This window comes from Columba livia, chromosome 3 (assembly GCF_036013475.1).
Source record: "Columba livia isolate bColLiv1 breed racing homer chromosome 3, bColLiv1.pat.W.v2, whole genome shotgun sequence".
Taxonomy (NCBI): domain Eukaryota; kingdom Metazoa; phylum Chordata; class Aves; order Columbiformes; family Columbidae; genus Columba; species Columba livia.
Genome location: NC_088604.1, coordinates 45,922,410 through 45,941,224, shown reverse-complemented (window position 1 = coordinate 45,941,224; position 18,815 = coordinate 45,922,410). Strand labels below are relative to the sequence as shown.

At 35.4% G+C, this 18,815-nt stretch overlaps 1 protein-coding gene across 5 annotated transcripts in view; it reads left to right on the top strand.

Annotated features, from left to right (window-relative positions):
• The window catches only part of HACE1 (HECT domain and ankyrin repeat containing E3 ubiquitin protein ligase 1), a 52,609-nt gene that overhangs the window by 4,420 nt on the left and 29,374 nt on the right, over positions 1-18,815 (top strand). For 2 of the 5 annotated variants that reach the window (XM_065056594.1, XM_005509466.3), the window contains exons 3-11: positions 675-764; positions 2,358-2,462; positions 3,548-3,623; positions 3,901-4,032; positions 5,181-5,263; positions 6,699-6,795; positions 9,294-9,395; positions 11,821-11,927; positions 15,758-16,004. In XM_065056594.1, coding sequence (XP_064912666.1) covers positions 675-764; positions 2,358-2,462; positions 3,548-3,623; positions 3,901-4,032; positions 5,181-5,263; positions 6,699-6,795; positions 9,294-9,395; positions 11,821-11,927; positions 15,758-16,004 — 1,039 coding nt within the window. Of the gene's footprint in view, positions 1-674; positions 833-2,357; positions 2,463-3,547; positions 3,624-3,900; positions 4,033-5,180; positions 5,264-6,698; positions 6,796-9,293; positions 9,396-11,820; positions 11,928-15,757; positions 16,005-18,815 lie in introns of all 5 variants that reach the window. The other 3 variants (XM_065056593.1, XM_065056595.1, XM_013369381.3) reach the window with 3 other exon arrangements.

The window sequence follows — 18,815 nt, the reverse complement described above, 5'->3', positions numbered from 1 at the left end:
AAACGTTTATCTAATCAGTATAAACATTTGTTCTGCTACATAATATCTTGCTGAGATTGTGTGCAATGGTTTTAAATTATGTGATCAGCTTATTACTAGAGGTTGAAATCAGCAGTTCACTTTCAGTTTTGTCTCTTTTTGAAATGTTTTATATTAACTGATATTTTATCTTTACTTATTAATTAGGGCTTGAAGGGTACTATTTAAATTTCTTATGCTATTGGCATATCGTGTGTCCTCCTACTTCATCACAATGATATTACATGCCAGTCTTCCTTCGGAACTTTGGCTATGTTTGGGAAAGTTGCTGGATATCTAGTTAGGGTGTCTTTGTTGAGATAAGGAAGAAAATGGGAATTTATAGTTTTTTCAAACCAAACTTGTTTTCTATATTTGTAAATAAGTGATTTGCCATCTGGTCTAATTCTTACTAGTTTATATTTGAAACAGTTGCCTGGTGTCACAGTTTATTTTTTATGTACAAATAAGAAGTGAAAAAGTACTGTTAATATGCAGTTGCTTGAAAGCTGTTGCATGTCTTGTTTATAAATTAGTTGGAGGGAAAAGAAATAGTGATCAAGTAAGAAATAGAGTACTTGTGTACAAGTTACAGTATATACTTAGCTTGGATCTTGTGAGCTATTTTTTAATTGAAGTTATATTTCTTTTCGAAGGTCTGTCTCAGAACTGCTATCAAATTCAAAATTTGATGTGAATTATGCATTTGGACGTGTGAAGAGAAGTTTGCTTCATATTGCAGCAAAGTAAGACTTACTTGAGTCCAGTCCAGAAGTTAACAATGAAAGTATTACCACAAATCTAAGGCACCAATGTAAGCTGGAAAACTCTGTAGTATCAGTTAACATTCTGTTTTTACACTTTCTTTTTGTATTTTGTTTGTTGTTTCAGCAGTGTGCCTGTCTTATTGAGAGGACAGGTTTTAGACGTGATACCAAATGGCTTTCCAAATTCTAGTGAAGGAAGTCGTGGTTGATACTTCTTTTCCTTTCTGTGAAACCTCAAACTGTGAAGAAATGTAGCTATTATGTATATACTGTATAGCTGAGTTACTCTTGCCTTTGTAGATTTAGAGAAACCTTGTTTGTGGGTGCTGCTTTTTCTTTAAAAAATATTCTAAAGCAGTTGGAAGCACTTGAATGTTCATTGGGAAGCAGCTGTTCCAAAGTGCTTCAGGTGTCCACAACTGAAGGGCTTATAAGTTGGCCACTCACTTCTAATAAATTTTTGTATCCTAGGTAAAGGACTCAAGTGCAAATTTCAAATCTGTGACCTAGATTATTTATTATTTTAATAGTTCTCCAACGGGCACAAATCTCTATGGCCAAGAAACAGCCAGACTAACATGAGCTCAACAGAAATTAACCAGATAGTTTAAAGTTTAGTTTCCTGAGAAGCTGTTTCAAAAACGCAAATGAATGCTCTATATTTGGGTCTCATTTTAAAGAAGTATGTTTCCAAACATTCTGTCTCAGAATTACATGCTGCTTATATGAAATTTACTTAAGAAAGTACTTAAAGAAAAAAAAATGCAAGCAAATTTTTAGTGTACATTTTAGAAGTATCTTTGAAAAGCTGTGTTTATTGATCATAAAACTTGAGAAATTGTGTCACTCTTAGCTTCTGGATTCTCTTTTATCTTGGATAGTTGTTGTGTCACTAAGAGCTCATCGAGATGCTGGTTTTGCAACTTATTTACATCTAGTCTTCAGTTGCTTTAGGTTGTTGTGTAGCAGTTCTGTCATTGGGAAGTAACAATGGGTAAGCTGGTTGTGATGGATACAAAAATACTATATTTATCCTCCCAATCAGCTCTCTTTCTTTAACAATTCAGGAGTAAGTTAAACATATGCAAAGTTTCTGTGTTCTTGGTGACATTGAATATCCTGAAAAGCTGCTATTTTATGAAAAGTAAAAGAGACTTACAAATTCAAAACAAATAGCAAAGAAATATTTGTATGAGTTTTAGAATTTTTCTTCTATTTAAACTTTTAAACATACCTTCCAGACACTGAAGTGTTAACAAAAAAAATAGAAGTGATATTGGAATTTTTATTCTGTGGAAAATTCAGTCCTGTGAATAGATAAAAGATCACACAGAAGGCTAGTATCTATGTATTAGTACAAGTTATTAATATGGTCAGACAGTTCTCACTGCATTTAACTGTCTTTCCTTTAGCTTTGTGTGACTTGAACCATGAAGGTGTAAAAACAGTTTTGTGTTAAGATTTTCTGCTGAATGTAATCTGTACATAGTATTGCTGTTGTCTTTATGTCAATGTAGATTTGCTTTGTAAATATCTTTGTTACAGTTTTTCCCTTCCTTATTTTGTTCTTAGCTGTGGATCAGTCGAATGCCTTGTTCTATTGTTAAAAAAAGGAGCTAATCCGAACTATCAGGACATTTCAGGGTGCACACCTCTCCATTTAGCAGCAAGGAATGGGTAAGAAAAAAGTTTTTAAAACTCTTAAAAAGGTTTTGTACGTAATGCACTTGAGCTGACATATTCTGTGATATTTTTGCATAGTTCAAAGAAAATACTTTGGCTTTTGCTTTTGAAAATAGGGATAGCACACTTACAGGGAACATGGAGGTTGAAACCCATACTTTGAATATACAGAAAATAATTTTATATAAATAAGAAGTTATGTCTGAAGTGCCAGTTTCAGTGCCAGTTATTTTAGTGTTTTCTGTTAACCAGGAGCTTAATGGTTCTTACAATAGTGATCAAACAAGCACTGCATTCAATATCTTTTTATTTTTAGACCATGTATATGTTGCAGTAACTGAATTGTGTTATGGCTGGTACTTAAAATGGAGTGTTTAGTGGCTTTTAGGTATGTGGGAGGAGTATTTGTAGGAGAAGGGGGAGAAAGAAACAGTCAAGTGGTACATGATGAAATGCAGAAATACACACAGGAGACAGTTATGTGGAAAGGAGGCATGGATAGGGTCTGAGAGGTACCAAATAAAAAGAAAATGTAAGAATAAAGGTAAAGAATAAATGTAAGAATAAGGGTAAAGCACTTATATTGTTAGAGAACATTAAAAGACCAAACAAAAAGTGAAGCAGGAAAAACACCCCTACTTTCATTAAGGTTTACATACAGTTACAGTGAGTCTCATTAAATAATAATTTAGTGATGTACTGTAACTGTGTTTACTGAAGTGTACAAATGATGATGAACTTCATGGATTTCCATTAGCTGAACTCTGGCTTCTTGTCTTGAGAGTGTAGTTCACACTGAGCTGAGCTGCTGGAGTGGTGGTTAAGTACTTCTACACTTTCCACAAAAAACATTCAGCTACACAACTGTGTTTTTAGCCCCATGCTGTCATATGCTACATTTGCACTATATGAGTCTCTGATGCTATTGATGACCACTTTTTCACATGCTCCTTATAAAGTAAAACTACCTGCTATGGTTTGTACAATGGTGAATTAGAGTGAGTGGAGCTCTAAGAAGATACTTGATATTCGTAAATTATTTTCCCTGACTGAGCTTTAATGTATTCTTTTGTTTATAGCCAGAAGAAATGTATGAGCAGGCTGCTGGAATACAGTGCAGATGTCAACATTTGTAATAATGAAGGCTTGACGGCAGTAAGTGCTTCTGATTCTCATGGTGCTCTTAAAATGAATGAAGAATTTGAAGATTATAATCTTGTAAGCTTCTGCTGTGTAAACAAAACCACTTTGTGTCCAGTGCCCTTAAGAATTAAAAGATGTAATCGAAGTACCTAAGCACATGATAGCGTTGTTCAAAGCTTCTCTTTGTGAAAATGTTAACAATGTTACAGTCAGGTTTAAAATAGTATTTATGAATTATTTATGAAATATTTCATTGCTAAAGGAAACATATACGTCATTTTGTACTTAGATTCATTGGTTGGCTGTCAATGGACGAACAGAATTGCTTCATGATCTTGTTCAGCATGTCAATAATGTAGATGTTGAAGATGCAATGGGACAGACAGCCCTTCATGTAGCTTGTCAAAACGGACACAAGACGGTAAGTTTCTAAATGGATTCACATTGGATTTGTGAAGAATTGGGTAATGCCTCAGTATTGTCATGTGTGTTTTTTTATAAACTTCAGGCTACTCACGCACATGATAATGGTTAGAAGTGTGAAGAACTTGTATTGTTTGTCTTAATATAGATTGCACACGCTTCCGTAGGAACAACTGATTTATTCTTGTGGAGATGACTGATGTCAGCATTTATGGGAGTTTGAGTGATTTACTGTATACTTTTCAGCTGTTCTGTAATACTGTTATTGCCTTGTTGATTGCAGGTTTTGATGTAATTTTAAACATTTGAATATATTTTTGCTTTTTAGGGTGTATTTGATTCGTAATTGTACCAGCTATTACATGCTTTTGAAATCTGAAATGATCTTAATTTACTGTGGATAAAAAATGTCTGACTAACCCTGTGTTCATTTAACATTAGAAGTAAACAAGTTCACACATATGACTCTTCTGTTGATCTGTGTGAATAATTTTTAGGCCTGGCCTTGCATTAGGGCTGACTGTTTACTCATAGAGTCTGGATGCTTCACTTGAACTCCATTACAGCCATGTGGAGTAATGATTTTGAATTACACAGATTGTCTCCAGGACTATTTATTGTTCAAAAAAAAAAAATGATTCTACCCAGATCCTTTCTGTTGTCATTTCCGACAAACTGTTTTCTATAGACTTATCTCCTTTATGTGACTGGAATATTAGAAAAGTTGTTTGAGAGTCTGCTCTATATTTTAATGTTTTAGAATTTGCTTGCTTATTTCTTTCATTCTAGTGTGTGTTTAAAGCTTCAGCTGCTGATAACACTGTTTATGGCTGTCACTAACTTGAGATTTAGTTCTCTAAAAAATTTTGTTTTCCTTCCTAAACAGCTTGTAGTTCCAGGGGTCTTTGGGATTAGCTGAAGTTCAATAAAAGGCATTGTTGTTTAAATGGGAAGTTGAAAAGGAAGCCTTATGAGCTCTGACAGCCATGATTTTCCATATAATGTTTAGGAATTTTGAGTTTGAGATTCATTATTGAAAATTAAATCCTAAGTGTAATTAGACATATGTGACACTAAATAGTTGTGAGCCAATAGACTCTTCTGTTGCTCTTTTTCTAATGCTGGTATTTTCTTCTTCTGTTCTAGACGGTGCAGTGTTTGCTAGACAGCGGTGCAGATATAAACAGGCCGAATGTGTCAGGGGCAACTCCGCTTTATTTTGCTTGCAGGTATACATTTGAAACTTTTGAATACTGTTCTAAAATATATATATATATATATATTTTGTCTCTTCTGCAATAACAATGGTTAGGAAGCATTAAAGCTGACTAGTATTTAATTTTGCTTCATGTTTGAATGTAGTTTGGTGTCTCATCTAAATGCTTATCTTAGTACTGCAGGCTTATATACCTCTACCTAACACACATGTTAAACACATAGCTGTGCGTGCTCTAGTGTGAGTCATAAATCAATGACTGCTGAACTTTTCTTTGAAAAAATGAGATCTAACAACTTAGATTATTTTGAGTAAACTAAAAATTTATTCTTTTTACAAGGCAAGTTTGAGTATTCTTTAATGAACATTATGGTGTTACAATGTATGTGGAATGTGCATATATGTCTTAGAGCTACGATGTTGAATTGAAATTATGTCATTGCTTTGATCAGTTCTGTTTTCTTCACAGCGTAGTTTTATTTCAAAACTAATCACATGTGATAAATGACCTTTGTTTTAATTGGAGCATTTATCCTATTTGTTGGAACATTTACAATTTTATATCTCCGTGCTTTGGTTACAAGTTAAATAGTTCACTAATGATTAAATGTTAATGTAAACAAAAGGAGAAATGGATTGACCTGTGGGCCTCCCAGGAGTTATGTTGTGGGAGCCCTGGTCTCTGGGGCTGTTGTGTGCTGACTCTTGGCAGTTGAGAAGAAGGGGAGTGGAGAGTAAATAGGCATTAGCTAATTGAATGCCTCAGTGCTGGATTTAGGGACTGGTATTAGCATCCACTTTAAAAGAAGTAAGCAACTTGCCTCTGTTTGGATGTTTTCCATGAGAAGGGAATGTTTTACAAGTCCAGTGGTGATGTTCATTTAGAAATTAACAACTGGAGCAGCTGGCAGGGTAGAGTGAACAGGGTGCACAGCAGAAATCAACATCTTGTCAGAGGTGCCAATGGGTGGTGCTACTACCCAGGAGAAAAATCATAGGTCCCTGAAGATAGGGGAGAGCAGAATGCGGTAGCAGTGGCTGGTGTTGGATGGAGAAAGGATATTTGTGCTCAAAGTCTGACTCTGAAACCCGTGTTTTTTTTCAAGGTGTTGGGTTGTGCACTTATTCCAGAGAATTACAGTGAAGAAGTGCTATTTTTTTTTTCCCCACCAGAAAATGCAGGTCATAAATATTTGAGCCTAGGCTAAGATGAATCATATCTGAATGATCATAGTGACACTGGCTTCATAAATGGGTCATATCTAACTTTGTTATGTGTTTCTGCAGTGGCCTTGAAAGGTAGTAGACTATAAGTGGCACTATCTTCCATTCTGTGTTTCTGCTTATTTTCATGTTTTCTCCTAGGTTATGTTGGTTTTGTTTATCACTCATAGTAGAGCATAACTGTTGCATTAACTCGCTTCTTTTTTTCTTTTTTTTTTGAATAGCCATGGTCAGAGAGACACTGCACAAATTCTTCTGATGAGAGGAGCTAAATATTTACCAGACAAAAATGGGGTTACTCCACTGGATCTCTGTGTGCAGGTATTGAGTTAGCAACAGTCTTTTTGATTAGTGTTTATATTTTTTATTTTTAAGGTCTATGAAAAATGGTAGTCCTTTGGTGAAACAGATATGAAGAAATAACATTTTTGCAATTAAATTGATCAGCAGGCAGGTTCCCAATTTGTACCCTTCGCAAAAGTCTTCAACATCTTTAAAGACTTTTCAAGATTGGAGCTTATGAGAAACAAAAAGTTTGCAGAGCTCCATTTGCCTAGAAAGTTTGGGAATCTGTGGTATAATGATAATAGACTCTGTTTAGGTGCTTAGCTCTTAACAACTAAGAAGTAAAGGTATGCTGAAAGGTGTGATTTTTTTTTTGTTTTAAATTTTTTTATTTTTTAATCTCAACTAGTATATTTTCTTTTCTCTTGAAGAGATATTAGTAATAAAAGCAAACAAAGCTTGCATGGTACTGACTCTGGTACTTTTCAGAGGTTTTCCAAATACTGTATCTGGAAGAGGAACAAAAGTTGTACTGTACAAAACACAGTCTGTCTTGTTTGATACCAAATATTGTCTGTGCTGTCTTTTCTTGATTTGTGAAAACCTACACTTTTTTCTGTAGGATCAAATTAAGGTCAGTGTGTAAATAACACATAATGAATGGAAGCTTTTGAACATTTGCTAGCAATTAGGAGACTATAAAACTCTGAAGAGGAGACTCAAAAAAAAAAAATCACTACACTTAGTGGATGTCACATTACCTTGGTGCATGTCATTAGTTTGACAGGATGAATCCGAAATGTTCAGATCTTTTGCTGTACAAGCAGATTATTTTAATCTGAAGTTATTTAATTCCTGAAGACTCCTCATGCAGCTAAAACCTGCAGTTGAAGTAGCTATGTGTGTGTGGTAGAGCCTGCTATTTCCAGTATCTATGGGATATTTTTGGAAGGTTTAACTCAGAAAAAAATATTTCATAGACTGTCTGTGAAAGGTCTTGCTCAAGTTAGGTTACTTAGGGAATTTCTTTTTGGGTATAAGAAATCCTAATAAGTCCTCAGCCCCGGTCACTCAGAAGTGCGAGGTCACTATGCTGTCTCACTACTCACTCAACTGTGAAGGTTGGTTAGGTCGTGGGTGTGTTTGTTTTGTTTGTGTGGGTGTTGTGGTTTATTTTTTTCTTGGTGGCAGAATGATTTACCGTAAAACCACATGAACTCTAGTCAATTTTGAGGATTTCTGCAGCTGCAGACCTGTAAGACAGTATACCAGTGTGTACTTGATGATACTATTCTGAGTTTTTATGATTAGTGTTTTGATTATTTGCTTTAGTTTCTAGTTTTACTGTCCCTAGGGAACCAGTTTATACATCGAAATTCTGTCAGCTTTTTTAGGTGTGAGTAGTGACACCTGGTGTTCGGTGTTTTGTAGTGATGATTTTACTGTATTCGAGATCATCTAGTTTACAAGTACGTGGTCCTGAAGTAAAAAGGGAAAAAAACCCCCACAAATACTTTCTTTCCTTTTACATCAAGGGTTTTATTCTTTGCTTGCAGGTTTGCTTTTCAGAGTAGATATATATATATATAGATATATATATATATATTTTGTTAGAAGGCTGAAATTATGGGTTCATATGCTCCTTGCCAACATGGTATTACCTTGATTTTGAAGATCTGACTTTCAATAACTCTTGTAGATTCTGGGTGGCTTTAAATTTAATACTTAATTTCTTGGCACCAGGAACAATTGAATGAATCTGTTTAATGAATCTGTTAGCACTGAAGCAAGTTATACACTGTCACACAAAGAGAAGGAGCCTCTGGATTTGCAGCATTTAATACATTACATGGTCATCTTTCCAATGTAGAATTTGATCTGTATTCAGTTGTTAGGTGCCTGCTTAAAAATGCAACTGTGTTAAATAAGAATTGATGCCAATAAGCCACAAATTCAAGTTCTGTTCTTTCCAAAAAACATTTTTCTCAAAAGACTGTGAAATTAGTTGATCTAAGGCGTAAGTGGCATATTGATTTTTAAAGTTAAATAACTCTTTAGTGGATTTATCCTTTTTCTTCCTTTAACAAGTCGGATTTGTACCTTATGAACCTTTAGGAAAACATTTGTTTTGAAGGACTGGATTCTGGTTGTAATTAAGTTGACATGTCATCCATCAGCAATGGGAAGAAAAGCTAAATATTGCACTGGTTTTAATCTCTGGTAAATTGTTCAGTGACATGTTGTTCAAATGTAACTTTAACTTTCTAAGTAGGAAACTGTTTCAAAAAACAGAAGAAAGGGAGTGGGTATACATGAGCTGATGTAATGAAAGACTTTGATTCCATCTTCTCCCAGAAGTTTTGTGATATCTGACTTAGATACACTAATGAATTTCAGTTTATGTTAGGATTGGGTTTCTCTATTCAGCATTAAAAATATTATAATCCTCAGTAGGTTTTAGTGCCTATAACAGTATAAAACCCGATTCTAATGTTTCTTTTGATTAAAGTAGTTTTTGAACTATTGCTTTTTAGGGTGGGTATGGAGAGACTTGTGAAGTCTTAATACAATACCATCCTCGACTTTTCCAGACAATAATTCAAATGACGCAGAATGAAGATCTACGGGAAAACATGGTAAATACAGTATTACTAGCTACTGATCTGTCTGTGTTCTGGAGATCTGATTGCTTAATATGAGTGTCCTGATCAGAAGACACCACCAGCAGTTGACTGTCGATGCCACAGTAGTTGACCACTGTGTACTTTCCCCCACCATGGAAAATCTACAGTCTTCATATAGTCTTAAACACAGTAATTTGGGCTTAAATATAGGATCAACATTAATTTAGTGTTCTAATTGTGCATATTTGCCAAAGGGGTCTAGACAGTGTAAGAACTGAAAGAGCAGAGTAGTTGCAAGCTTCAATACGAAGGTGCCGGTAGAGCATTCCAAGTATGTACTTTGTGTAACGGGGCCTGTTTTCCTTCATTTAGTGGCTTTCTGCAGATACCCATCCTATGATGTGGCTTGAGGTTTGAATCATCTAGAATGCACTTGAATATTCAGAGTATGAGCATTCATCTGGGTGAAGTTGATTGTACAATTAAAATATAAAAGACTACAGCCTCAAGTTCATTTGGTTATTGTTGCTGTAGATGAAACTGTTCTTTTCCTTTTTTGGTGCTGCTTCTATCCATTGTTTATTTTATTATTGTGGGGTAGTACAATCCAAATCAAAGAAAAAGCAAGGAAAAGAAGTTTTGTTTTGTGATTGCATAGGGGGAAGGAAGCATGGGATGCTTTTTTTTTCCCTTCCAGATTTAGCTAGCTGTGGGTTGTTAATGTATTGTTTGCTTGGAAGTAACTGCAAACAGTTTTACAGGCTGTAATTTTTTTAAAAGAAGAAAAAATAAATTTAATCAGATGTTATTGACTTCCACTCCACTGAGCTTGGTTTGCTAGATTTTAAAAATTTTTACTGTTCTCTGTAATCCCATTACTTCCACTACAAGATGGAAGATTTTTAAGTCTGCATAGAAACTGTGTTTAAATTTCTGAGGCAGGGTTGAGTTTTATGAAGTAAGATGACAGAGAGGTGAGAATTCTCAGTGTATGTTAGAAACATGGGGAGATGGTGTAGATGTTTGCAAGTAAAAGAGAAAGCTAAAGGACTAAAACTGTGAAACACAAAAGACATTCTACAGAAAGGTAAATGGCAAAGCATACTATCATATTGTAAGAGCACGACAATAAGAAAAATTAATGTTTTGTTTGTCTGAGTAATGGTGGGTGGTGTGTGCAAAACCAAGATCTGAATGAGAGGGTATGCAAAATATATTAGATAATACATGGTATAGTTATACTTCATTGCCAGAATGAGAGCACATTTTAAGCATGGTTTTTCTATGGCCAAGTCTGACCTGTTCTGCCCAAAGTCCTTGATAGTGAGTATTTCATATTATCTGAAAGTGATGACATGGAGAGACTGGATGTATGTTAGAAGTCAGGACTCCAATTTTAAATGTTCTTGACAAACTGGAAAGATTAATGACGGATTGTAGGGAGAAGGATGTTGCCTTAAACATATGTCGCTAGAGATTCAGCTGAACCCTGAGGAAAAATTTTCACATGGTCAAGGACAGTGAAGTATTAGAAGAGATCACTTGGAAGCTGCAGGGCTTCCAGAGGAGAAGACATCTAAAAACCAGGCAGGAAAATTGGACAAGCCAATTTGGATTGCAGATAAAAGTGCTCCTGCCTTGCTTGGAGCAGAGTTTTTGTGGGATTGCTTTTCATTCCACCTTTCTATGGTTCTATGAGAAGGGTTACCAAACTTCCTGAGAGAGAAGGGAGTAAATGAGGGTACAGCAGGAATGCATGAAGAGCAGTTGCACTGAAGAGTTGATTTATCTGCAAAAAAATGTCTAGGCTACAGAACAGCATAGAACCAAAGGAGCTGAAGACAGGGCAGTGTCTTTAAGAGCCAAGTGATGCTATTAACAAAAAAAAAAAAAGCAGTTTTGAGAAGAGAGTAGTCATAATCATTATTGATGAGCAGGGTATGACTTCTTATCCAAAGGAGGACGTTCAGTATCTTGAGCAAAAATGAAGATGGCAAGAGCAGACTCCAGGATCCAGGGTTCATTTACACTGTGTCGTAAACTAACTGAGGAGTGAACTGGGGAGACACGTAAATTACAAATTATGAAACTCAAAGTATGCTCTTAGGTTTCAGAAGTTGAAAGTGTATCCCACTCATTTTTTCAGATGACAGTAAGTTGTTCTTAAGAATTATTAATACATGGTTAAGCATTTGGTCTTCATAGCATTCTATAATATTACATAGAATGTAGTACGTACGTTGGCACTAGAATGTATATCTTTTCAATATTTTTTGCAAATCATAATTAAATGTTAATTGAGGTCAGATTAGATGTTGGACAGTATAGACCTACATTAATATTGCTAGATGCTAATGCTTGGGTGATAATGTTCTAAATTAAATGTTGATCTGACTCTTCGTGACACTATGCAATTTCTTTTGTTTTAATGTATCAGTTGCGACAAGTTTTGGAACACTTGTCTCAGCAGAGCGAAAGCCAGTATCTTAAAATCCTAACAAGTCTTGCTGAAGTTGCTACAACAAATGGTCACAAACTGCTTAGGTAAGTATGAGAGAATCATTAATAGGTTGATAAACTATCTGGTAGTTAGTGCTACTTAATAGTTTTAATAACTGTCTGATGCTGGGCACATGCTGGAGTGGATGGATCTCATCTGATTCTGTATGACTGTGCCTGTTTAGATAGATTGCTGTATTCATGAAGACTTCAGGAGAGAAAGTTGGTGTCCTTGCATAGCTGCTGGCACCTAGAAGCTTGAATTGCAGAGAAGTATATTTTTTGTTCAGTTAGTTTGGCTATGTGAGCTCTAGGAAGAGAAGCTTTTTAGCCAGCTATCAATCATTCCTTTTGTTTCACGCTCTCCTTTTTTTTTCCCTTCCACATCTTTCCTTTTCTGCATGCTTTCTTAGTGTTTTTGAGGAGAGTTTTGTTCCTTCAGGCACTTGTGTCATATTTGCTGGCTCTGATTGCCTTCTATGGCTACTAATGTATGAAACAAAAAATTTAATCTAGCAGTGTGCTGTCTCAGCAGTCCAAGAAGCAGTTACTTGGGGAAACAAATAAAATAGGCTAGCATATTTTTCTAGTATGCTTTTTTAGTTGTAGCTTCTGTTTGAGGGAGTTTGTGCAAAAAGCCTCATCTTGTAATCTGCTGGAACACCAGTAACTTTTTACTGTTTTCAAAAGCTAGCAAAATTTACTCTGACCTCTGTGCTTTTCTAGAAGCTAACAAAATATTTAGTGAAAGAGGTCGAGAGCTTGGAAGCATGAGTGAAAGTTCCTTATTGACATGTTCTGAATGGCTTTTTGGAAAAGAGAGGTTTAAGAGCGTTCTGTAACCAGAGAGACCTGTCAACACAGGTTGTAGAGAAATAAGACTTTGAATGCATCTTTTCAACAGGGGCCGGGGCCTAGGGAACCCATCAGTTAGATGGACATTAAATAATATATTCTTAGTTTTGGTGCTTTATTTTTTCTTCCCCATCAGTCATGTTAAATTTGGATGGAGCTTGTAGATGGCAGGTCAGAACTCCTAAACAATGCTAGGAAATTCATGACACCATTAATCACAGTCTTGTTCTGATGGGTGTTCGCCTCGATGAATGAGCATAAAAGACTTAAACCCCTCAAACGTTTGGGGTTAAAGTGCATAGACATATTAATGGCATTTTGTTGCTGCAAAGATAACTTTTTGAAGAACTTTAGCTGTTGTTGGGCTTCAGTGTAATCAGCTTAACTTGTAACATGTTCCTTTTGTCTACAGACATCATTAGAGCCAATACATCTCCCACAAATAAACTGTGAAGAAGTATAAAACCGTTCTGCAGGAAAGAGTAACTTGCGTTGTATGAAGACATTATTAGAAGTTGTGATAGCTGCCTGATATGAGACAGTATTTGTTTCTATTTCAGTATCTTCAGAGATAAATTAAACTGATTGTGTGTTCAGATTTGATTTCTTACTGTGACTGTTCCTCTGTATTGAGCAATGCTCCCTCAGTATGGCTCTAGAAACAGTATTATGCGCTGTACTGTCTCTGAATTTGAACTGGTATGTACTCCTGTCCTGCTGCATATGAACTGACTAGCAGAGGCTGAAGACAAGTTGGAAGCTTTGCGTCACGTTGGATGAGCAGGCATTCCAGAGGTGCCTGTACTTAGGGTGTCCTAAGTGCACTCCTACTGGCCCTACTCCTAGGGTGCACTCCTACTGGCCCGCTTCTCTTTGGTACCTTGTAATATGTCACAAGGGAAATTGAATTGTTTTCTTTTTCTATTACCAGATAAGTTTCACAAAAACCGTATCTCTGTTCTCTCCAATTCTGTTCCCTCTCAGAGGCTTCAGTCTTTACTTCAACTATGTATTTCTCAGTTGCTTTACTATTAACATAACAAGGATGAAGGTAGTATTTGGTGAATACAGACCTTTGAACTTGGGGCTCTTTCTGCTCTCTCCTCCTTCCAACGAATAGTATGTGAAATGCACTCTGTACGTGAAAATGTCAAATAATGATACTTTTGCATGGCTGAACTAGTATTATCACATAATTTCCTGGGTGCTAACCTGCGGCCTGTTGCTGTTGGGTTTGTTGTTTAGTTCAGAAGTGTCTAAAGTTGCTTTTTATAATATTTCTAGCAGGTAGCCGGAGTGCCAAGGTTCTGCCTGAGGACTTCTGCCTTGAATACCAGGAAGGAGCCTGTTTAAATAGCATTACCTCCTTCACCGCTTTCTAAGAAATAATTGTAGTGTGACATGATTTGGTCTTGCTGGTGCAAATTTGGCGTAGCTGAATGTTTACAAACATGCTAGTAAAAGCTTCAGTAAACTATTAAAAGCACTTTAAGGTTTTCCTGTATATGTGGGTCCTCTTCTTGGAGACCAGGAGATTTAAACAGAAATTTCACCAGGGAACACTGCTGCTGAGGGATGATAAACCTCAGTCATAATGGTGTTTTTTCAATACTTAAGTTATTCTCTCGAGTTAGCTTTTTGGATTCATAGATACTTCTGGTATGTAAGCAAAATTCTTACAAATGCTAATTTGTGGTTGTGATCAGTGCTTCTGTTACTATAATTACAGCTTGCTAGACGGGATTTTCTTTACCTTGTTATAAACTTAACATTCTTACTGTTGCACTGTCAACTCTGTGTTCCTTTCTTAGCTTGATTTACTGAAAACTATGCTGTTGAAAGTCTAGATTGTGAAAAGAAAGTTGTACTTTGTATATAAGTTTGGTAAAATTCTTAGTGTGTGGCTTTTTAATATTAACACCTCACTGGCAGTTGTTAAAACTGCAGAAAACAAATAGGTCTTTTGCTTTTACCCGTGTCATAGTGAGAGTGAAGTCATGATAAAGGTACTGTGATGTTACAACTAGCTGTATTTCACACTTGTGAATTAACAGATTATTAATTGCAATCAGAGGTTTATAGCATCCTCTAAGGTGTCTGTTTTCTGCTGTGTACTGATCTTAGAGTTAGAAAGCATGCTTTTAAGATGTAAGTACTTTAAGGATAGAATTGAATATGTGCTCACTTATATAGTGTTTATAAGTGAGTAGAATTCAGCAGAAGTTGTTTTAATTTCTTTCAGTTTTTGTTATGTGTTCAAGACAGAAGTTCTCTTATGCTTGGGGTTTAAGGAAGGAAAACCAAGTTGAGTTTGGAGAATGTTCTGCTTGTGCATGAACTCCTGAGGATCTCGTATTCTACATTATATTGGTACCGAGTTCAATGTTGGCCAGTTCATTTAAGATGACACAAACCTTTTAATAAATTTATTGGATAAATAAATAACATAGTAGTGCTTTTATGTAGTATTTTAGATTCTGTTTCTCTTGAGTAGAAATAGTGCCGTCTTTACCATCCTGATTCCTTGTCTGATTGAGGGAGATAGTGGGAATTTAGGATGATAGCTAGATGAGGATGGACTGTGGCACCATATCTAATTTGTCAGTACACATTTACCATTGGATGCTGTCTTTTCTGGTTTGAAAAATACTTTCATCTGGAAAGTCCGTTTGGTTTCATATGTTGAGATCCTTACTATATAGTAAGTTGAATTTCTTACAGCAGTTCATAAGAAGGGTACATGTACGTAAAAACAAATGAAGTATTTTGCAAGATATAGAATTTGCTGTTCTTATTTTGCTTCTAGTTAAAATTACGAGTACACATTAGTAAAGTTATAGTGCTTACATTTGACTTTTGGGGCTGGTGCAGGAAATGAAAGTTAAAATTCTCTAGGGTTTAAAGCCTAGTTTTTTTTTTCAGCATGTGTGTCAGACCCTACCATTAGACTGCTTACTCCTTAATATATGAAATTGTTTCATCTAGGAAAAGAAACTTAAATATTCCATTTTTTCCCCCAGCTTGTCAAGTAATTATGAAGCTCAAATGAAGAGTCTCTTAAGGATCGTGAGGATATTTTGCCATGTCTTTCGCATTGGCCCATCCTCTCCCAGTAATGGAAATGACATGGGCTACAATGGAAATAAAACTCCAAGAAGTCAGGTGTTCAAGGTCAGAAAAGTATATGATGTTGTTAGGAAGATAGACGTTAAAGAGATGAATTTCACAAAGCATGCATTCATTAATCAGACATCTCATGAGCAGGAAGTAAGTTTGGTTGATGTCCCTATCCCTTCTTAAGTTAAGCCTACTTCTTTCCTTCTTCATTATATTTTTTTCCACTGGGTTCATTTAACCACTGATGTACATCTCATCTTATGATTTCTGGTTTTTTTTTGTATTTAATATATTGTTTGTTAGATGTTGAAGGTTGAGTTACCTAGCTGATTTTAGTAAACGTTGATTTTATTTCTATTATTAAGAGTGTAGTAATCTCAAGATGTGGTGATATTAATATAATAGATTGTATTATAATTTCAAAATTATATTTGGAGATGCATTGGGAGTTATGATCATTCAGTTTTATCCAGCTTCACAAGGTAAATGGAAATAATTGCATTCTTACTGTTCATTGTTTTCACTGTGACCGTGAAATTCTTTCCCAAGTTGTTCTTTATTTCATTATTACATGCTTTGAAACATACCAGCTCTTACTACTACCCTCACAGGATTATTGATTTATAGCTCTTTTCAAACACTTGGTTTAGGTCCTTGCCAATTAGATGTTTAATTTATGAAGGCTTCTTTTATACTTGTTGGTTGAAGAATCCCTCTGTAGAAAATCATAGCTTGCCTTTCTGTAAAGCAGTCCTGGTTTCCTGTGTGCCACTCGATCTGCATTGGGTATATAACTGACATACTGTTCAGAGCATCTAAATAACAAGAACTGAAAGGTAGTATCTTTTTACCCTTTTCTTCCTCCATACATGGCACAGTTCATATCACCAAATTTAGATGCTAGTGACTACATGGGAATTTTCCTTAACCTTTGCATTTCTTCCAGGGTGTTGTGAAAATGATATTTTGAAATTACTGCACTTATTTGATGTTATGTATTTATCAGGTTACTGCTAATGACTTTTAAGACAGCTGTATTGATAAGGTCATGAAAGATGATACTGTAATTCCAGCTATATGCAGTTAATTAGCTTAGTTTTTATTTAAATTTCTTCTCTTAGAAAGAAGGAAAACATTAGACTGTTTAGAAAACAAGTACAAATGTTTGTTTTTCTGGTAGCAGAATAGTTTTGATAAGGATTTGACTTACATAATGAAAATAGAACTAATGCTTGAGTATGAAAAATACTGTGTGCAAAATGTAAGGCATTGTACAGTGTGCAATGTCGTGATTGTCCTTTAGAGTTGTTCACCAAAATATCTCGAGCTAGACTGGCACATTGTGAGTTAACCAGATTTCCATTTTCAAAAAAACAAAGCCCTACCCAAATGAAGAGAATAATTGTATCAAAGACAGCATTTTCCAACAGTTTTAATGAAAATTGGTTTAAATGTACCAGATTAAATAACAAGCAGATGCTAAATGTGCTTAGTACAGGAACTGTCTGCAGTGAGATATTCTGCTACTTTTCTGTGTAGTTGTTCTGCTACCTTTTTTTCTGCAAAAAGGGAAAAGAGATTTCAATTGTGATTTACAAAGGAAATTGTGTTTCAGCAGAATCACTTCTCTGTGTGCCCAAACTATTTTGTATGCTGAAAAAAGTTGTTTCTCAATTTAGTATGGAATTAAGTCTTGTGCAGTAGACTTACATTACACAACTGGCACAGTTATCCCAGGAAATATCAGTAATTCTTAATTCTGTAAAAACAACATTTATGTTTTTAATAAATGAGCAAAATATATACTACTGTTGCAGGAGCTAAGAAAACAATCAGGATTAAATTAAAATAACAGCAATAATAATATTAAAATATTTATTTTGGAAGTAATAAAACTGAGGCAGACCTGCTTTAGTGCCACTGTTGTCTCCATGATTTTTTTTTTAAGGTTGATTTAAATTTCAAACTCAAAAATACAAAATTGCTGATGAAAATCTATTCTTGTTTGGGAATGTGGCACACAGGTCTGGCAATGCTCAGCTAATCTCCAATTGTGGTTGGATTAGTCTGTTCTTCCCCGAATTTACAGTAACTGAGTAGTGGGAGATAAGGCATCGCACTGACTCCACTGGGTGACTCCTGTTCTCTCTTACTCCAACCTTCCCTTTCCTTTTTCTCTTTTGTCTTTTTCTTGAAAACCTGGTTGTGATGGTCCCTTTTACCTTTTGGGAGGAGGGAAAAAAATCCCACTATATCTCTTGATTATTACAATGGTATGGAGGCTACTCGAAGACCTGGCAGTTGTTATGTCTTCATTGACACCAGTAATTGCATGTGGGGCATGCAGGTCAGTGACAAAGAAATCCTTGTCTGGTTTTTGCTTTATTTAAAATTTCTTGAATATAGGTTGTGTAACTGTTTAGTACAGAGCATGAAGGAAACCACAGAGATGGCTGCTTCAAAACAGGAGTTAAATCCATATTCAAAAAGTCAACATGGAACTTAAAGATGTACTTCATAACTCCTTTTCAAAAGCTGATGCCAAAACATACTTTAGCCAGTATAAGAAATGAAGAAAAACTTTTTTCTGACATTTCTTTTAATACTGATTGAACATATTTTCAAGAGTTGTCACTGTAATCTAGCTTGGAAGTGACTGAATGTGTGAATATATCTTAACCTGAGGCTACTGAGGAATGTTAGTGCTTCACAAGGACAAGAATATCACAGGACTATCTTTGCTTTATGGAAGTTCCCTCTATACAATTTGGTCAATTCAGGCCTATCCAGATGCTCTGAAGTGGAAGCACTTGCTAATTAAGGCACATTATTGTACTGATATTGGAAGAAACAAAATAGTCATTGAATTTCGACACCCAATCTTGAAATAAGCTACTGCTAGCTCAAATGAGATCCTACCAGTGAGAAACTTTATGAATAGTAATTTTAACCAGGTTTACA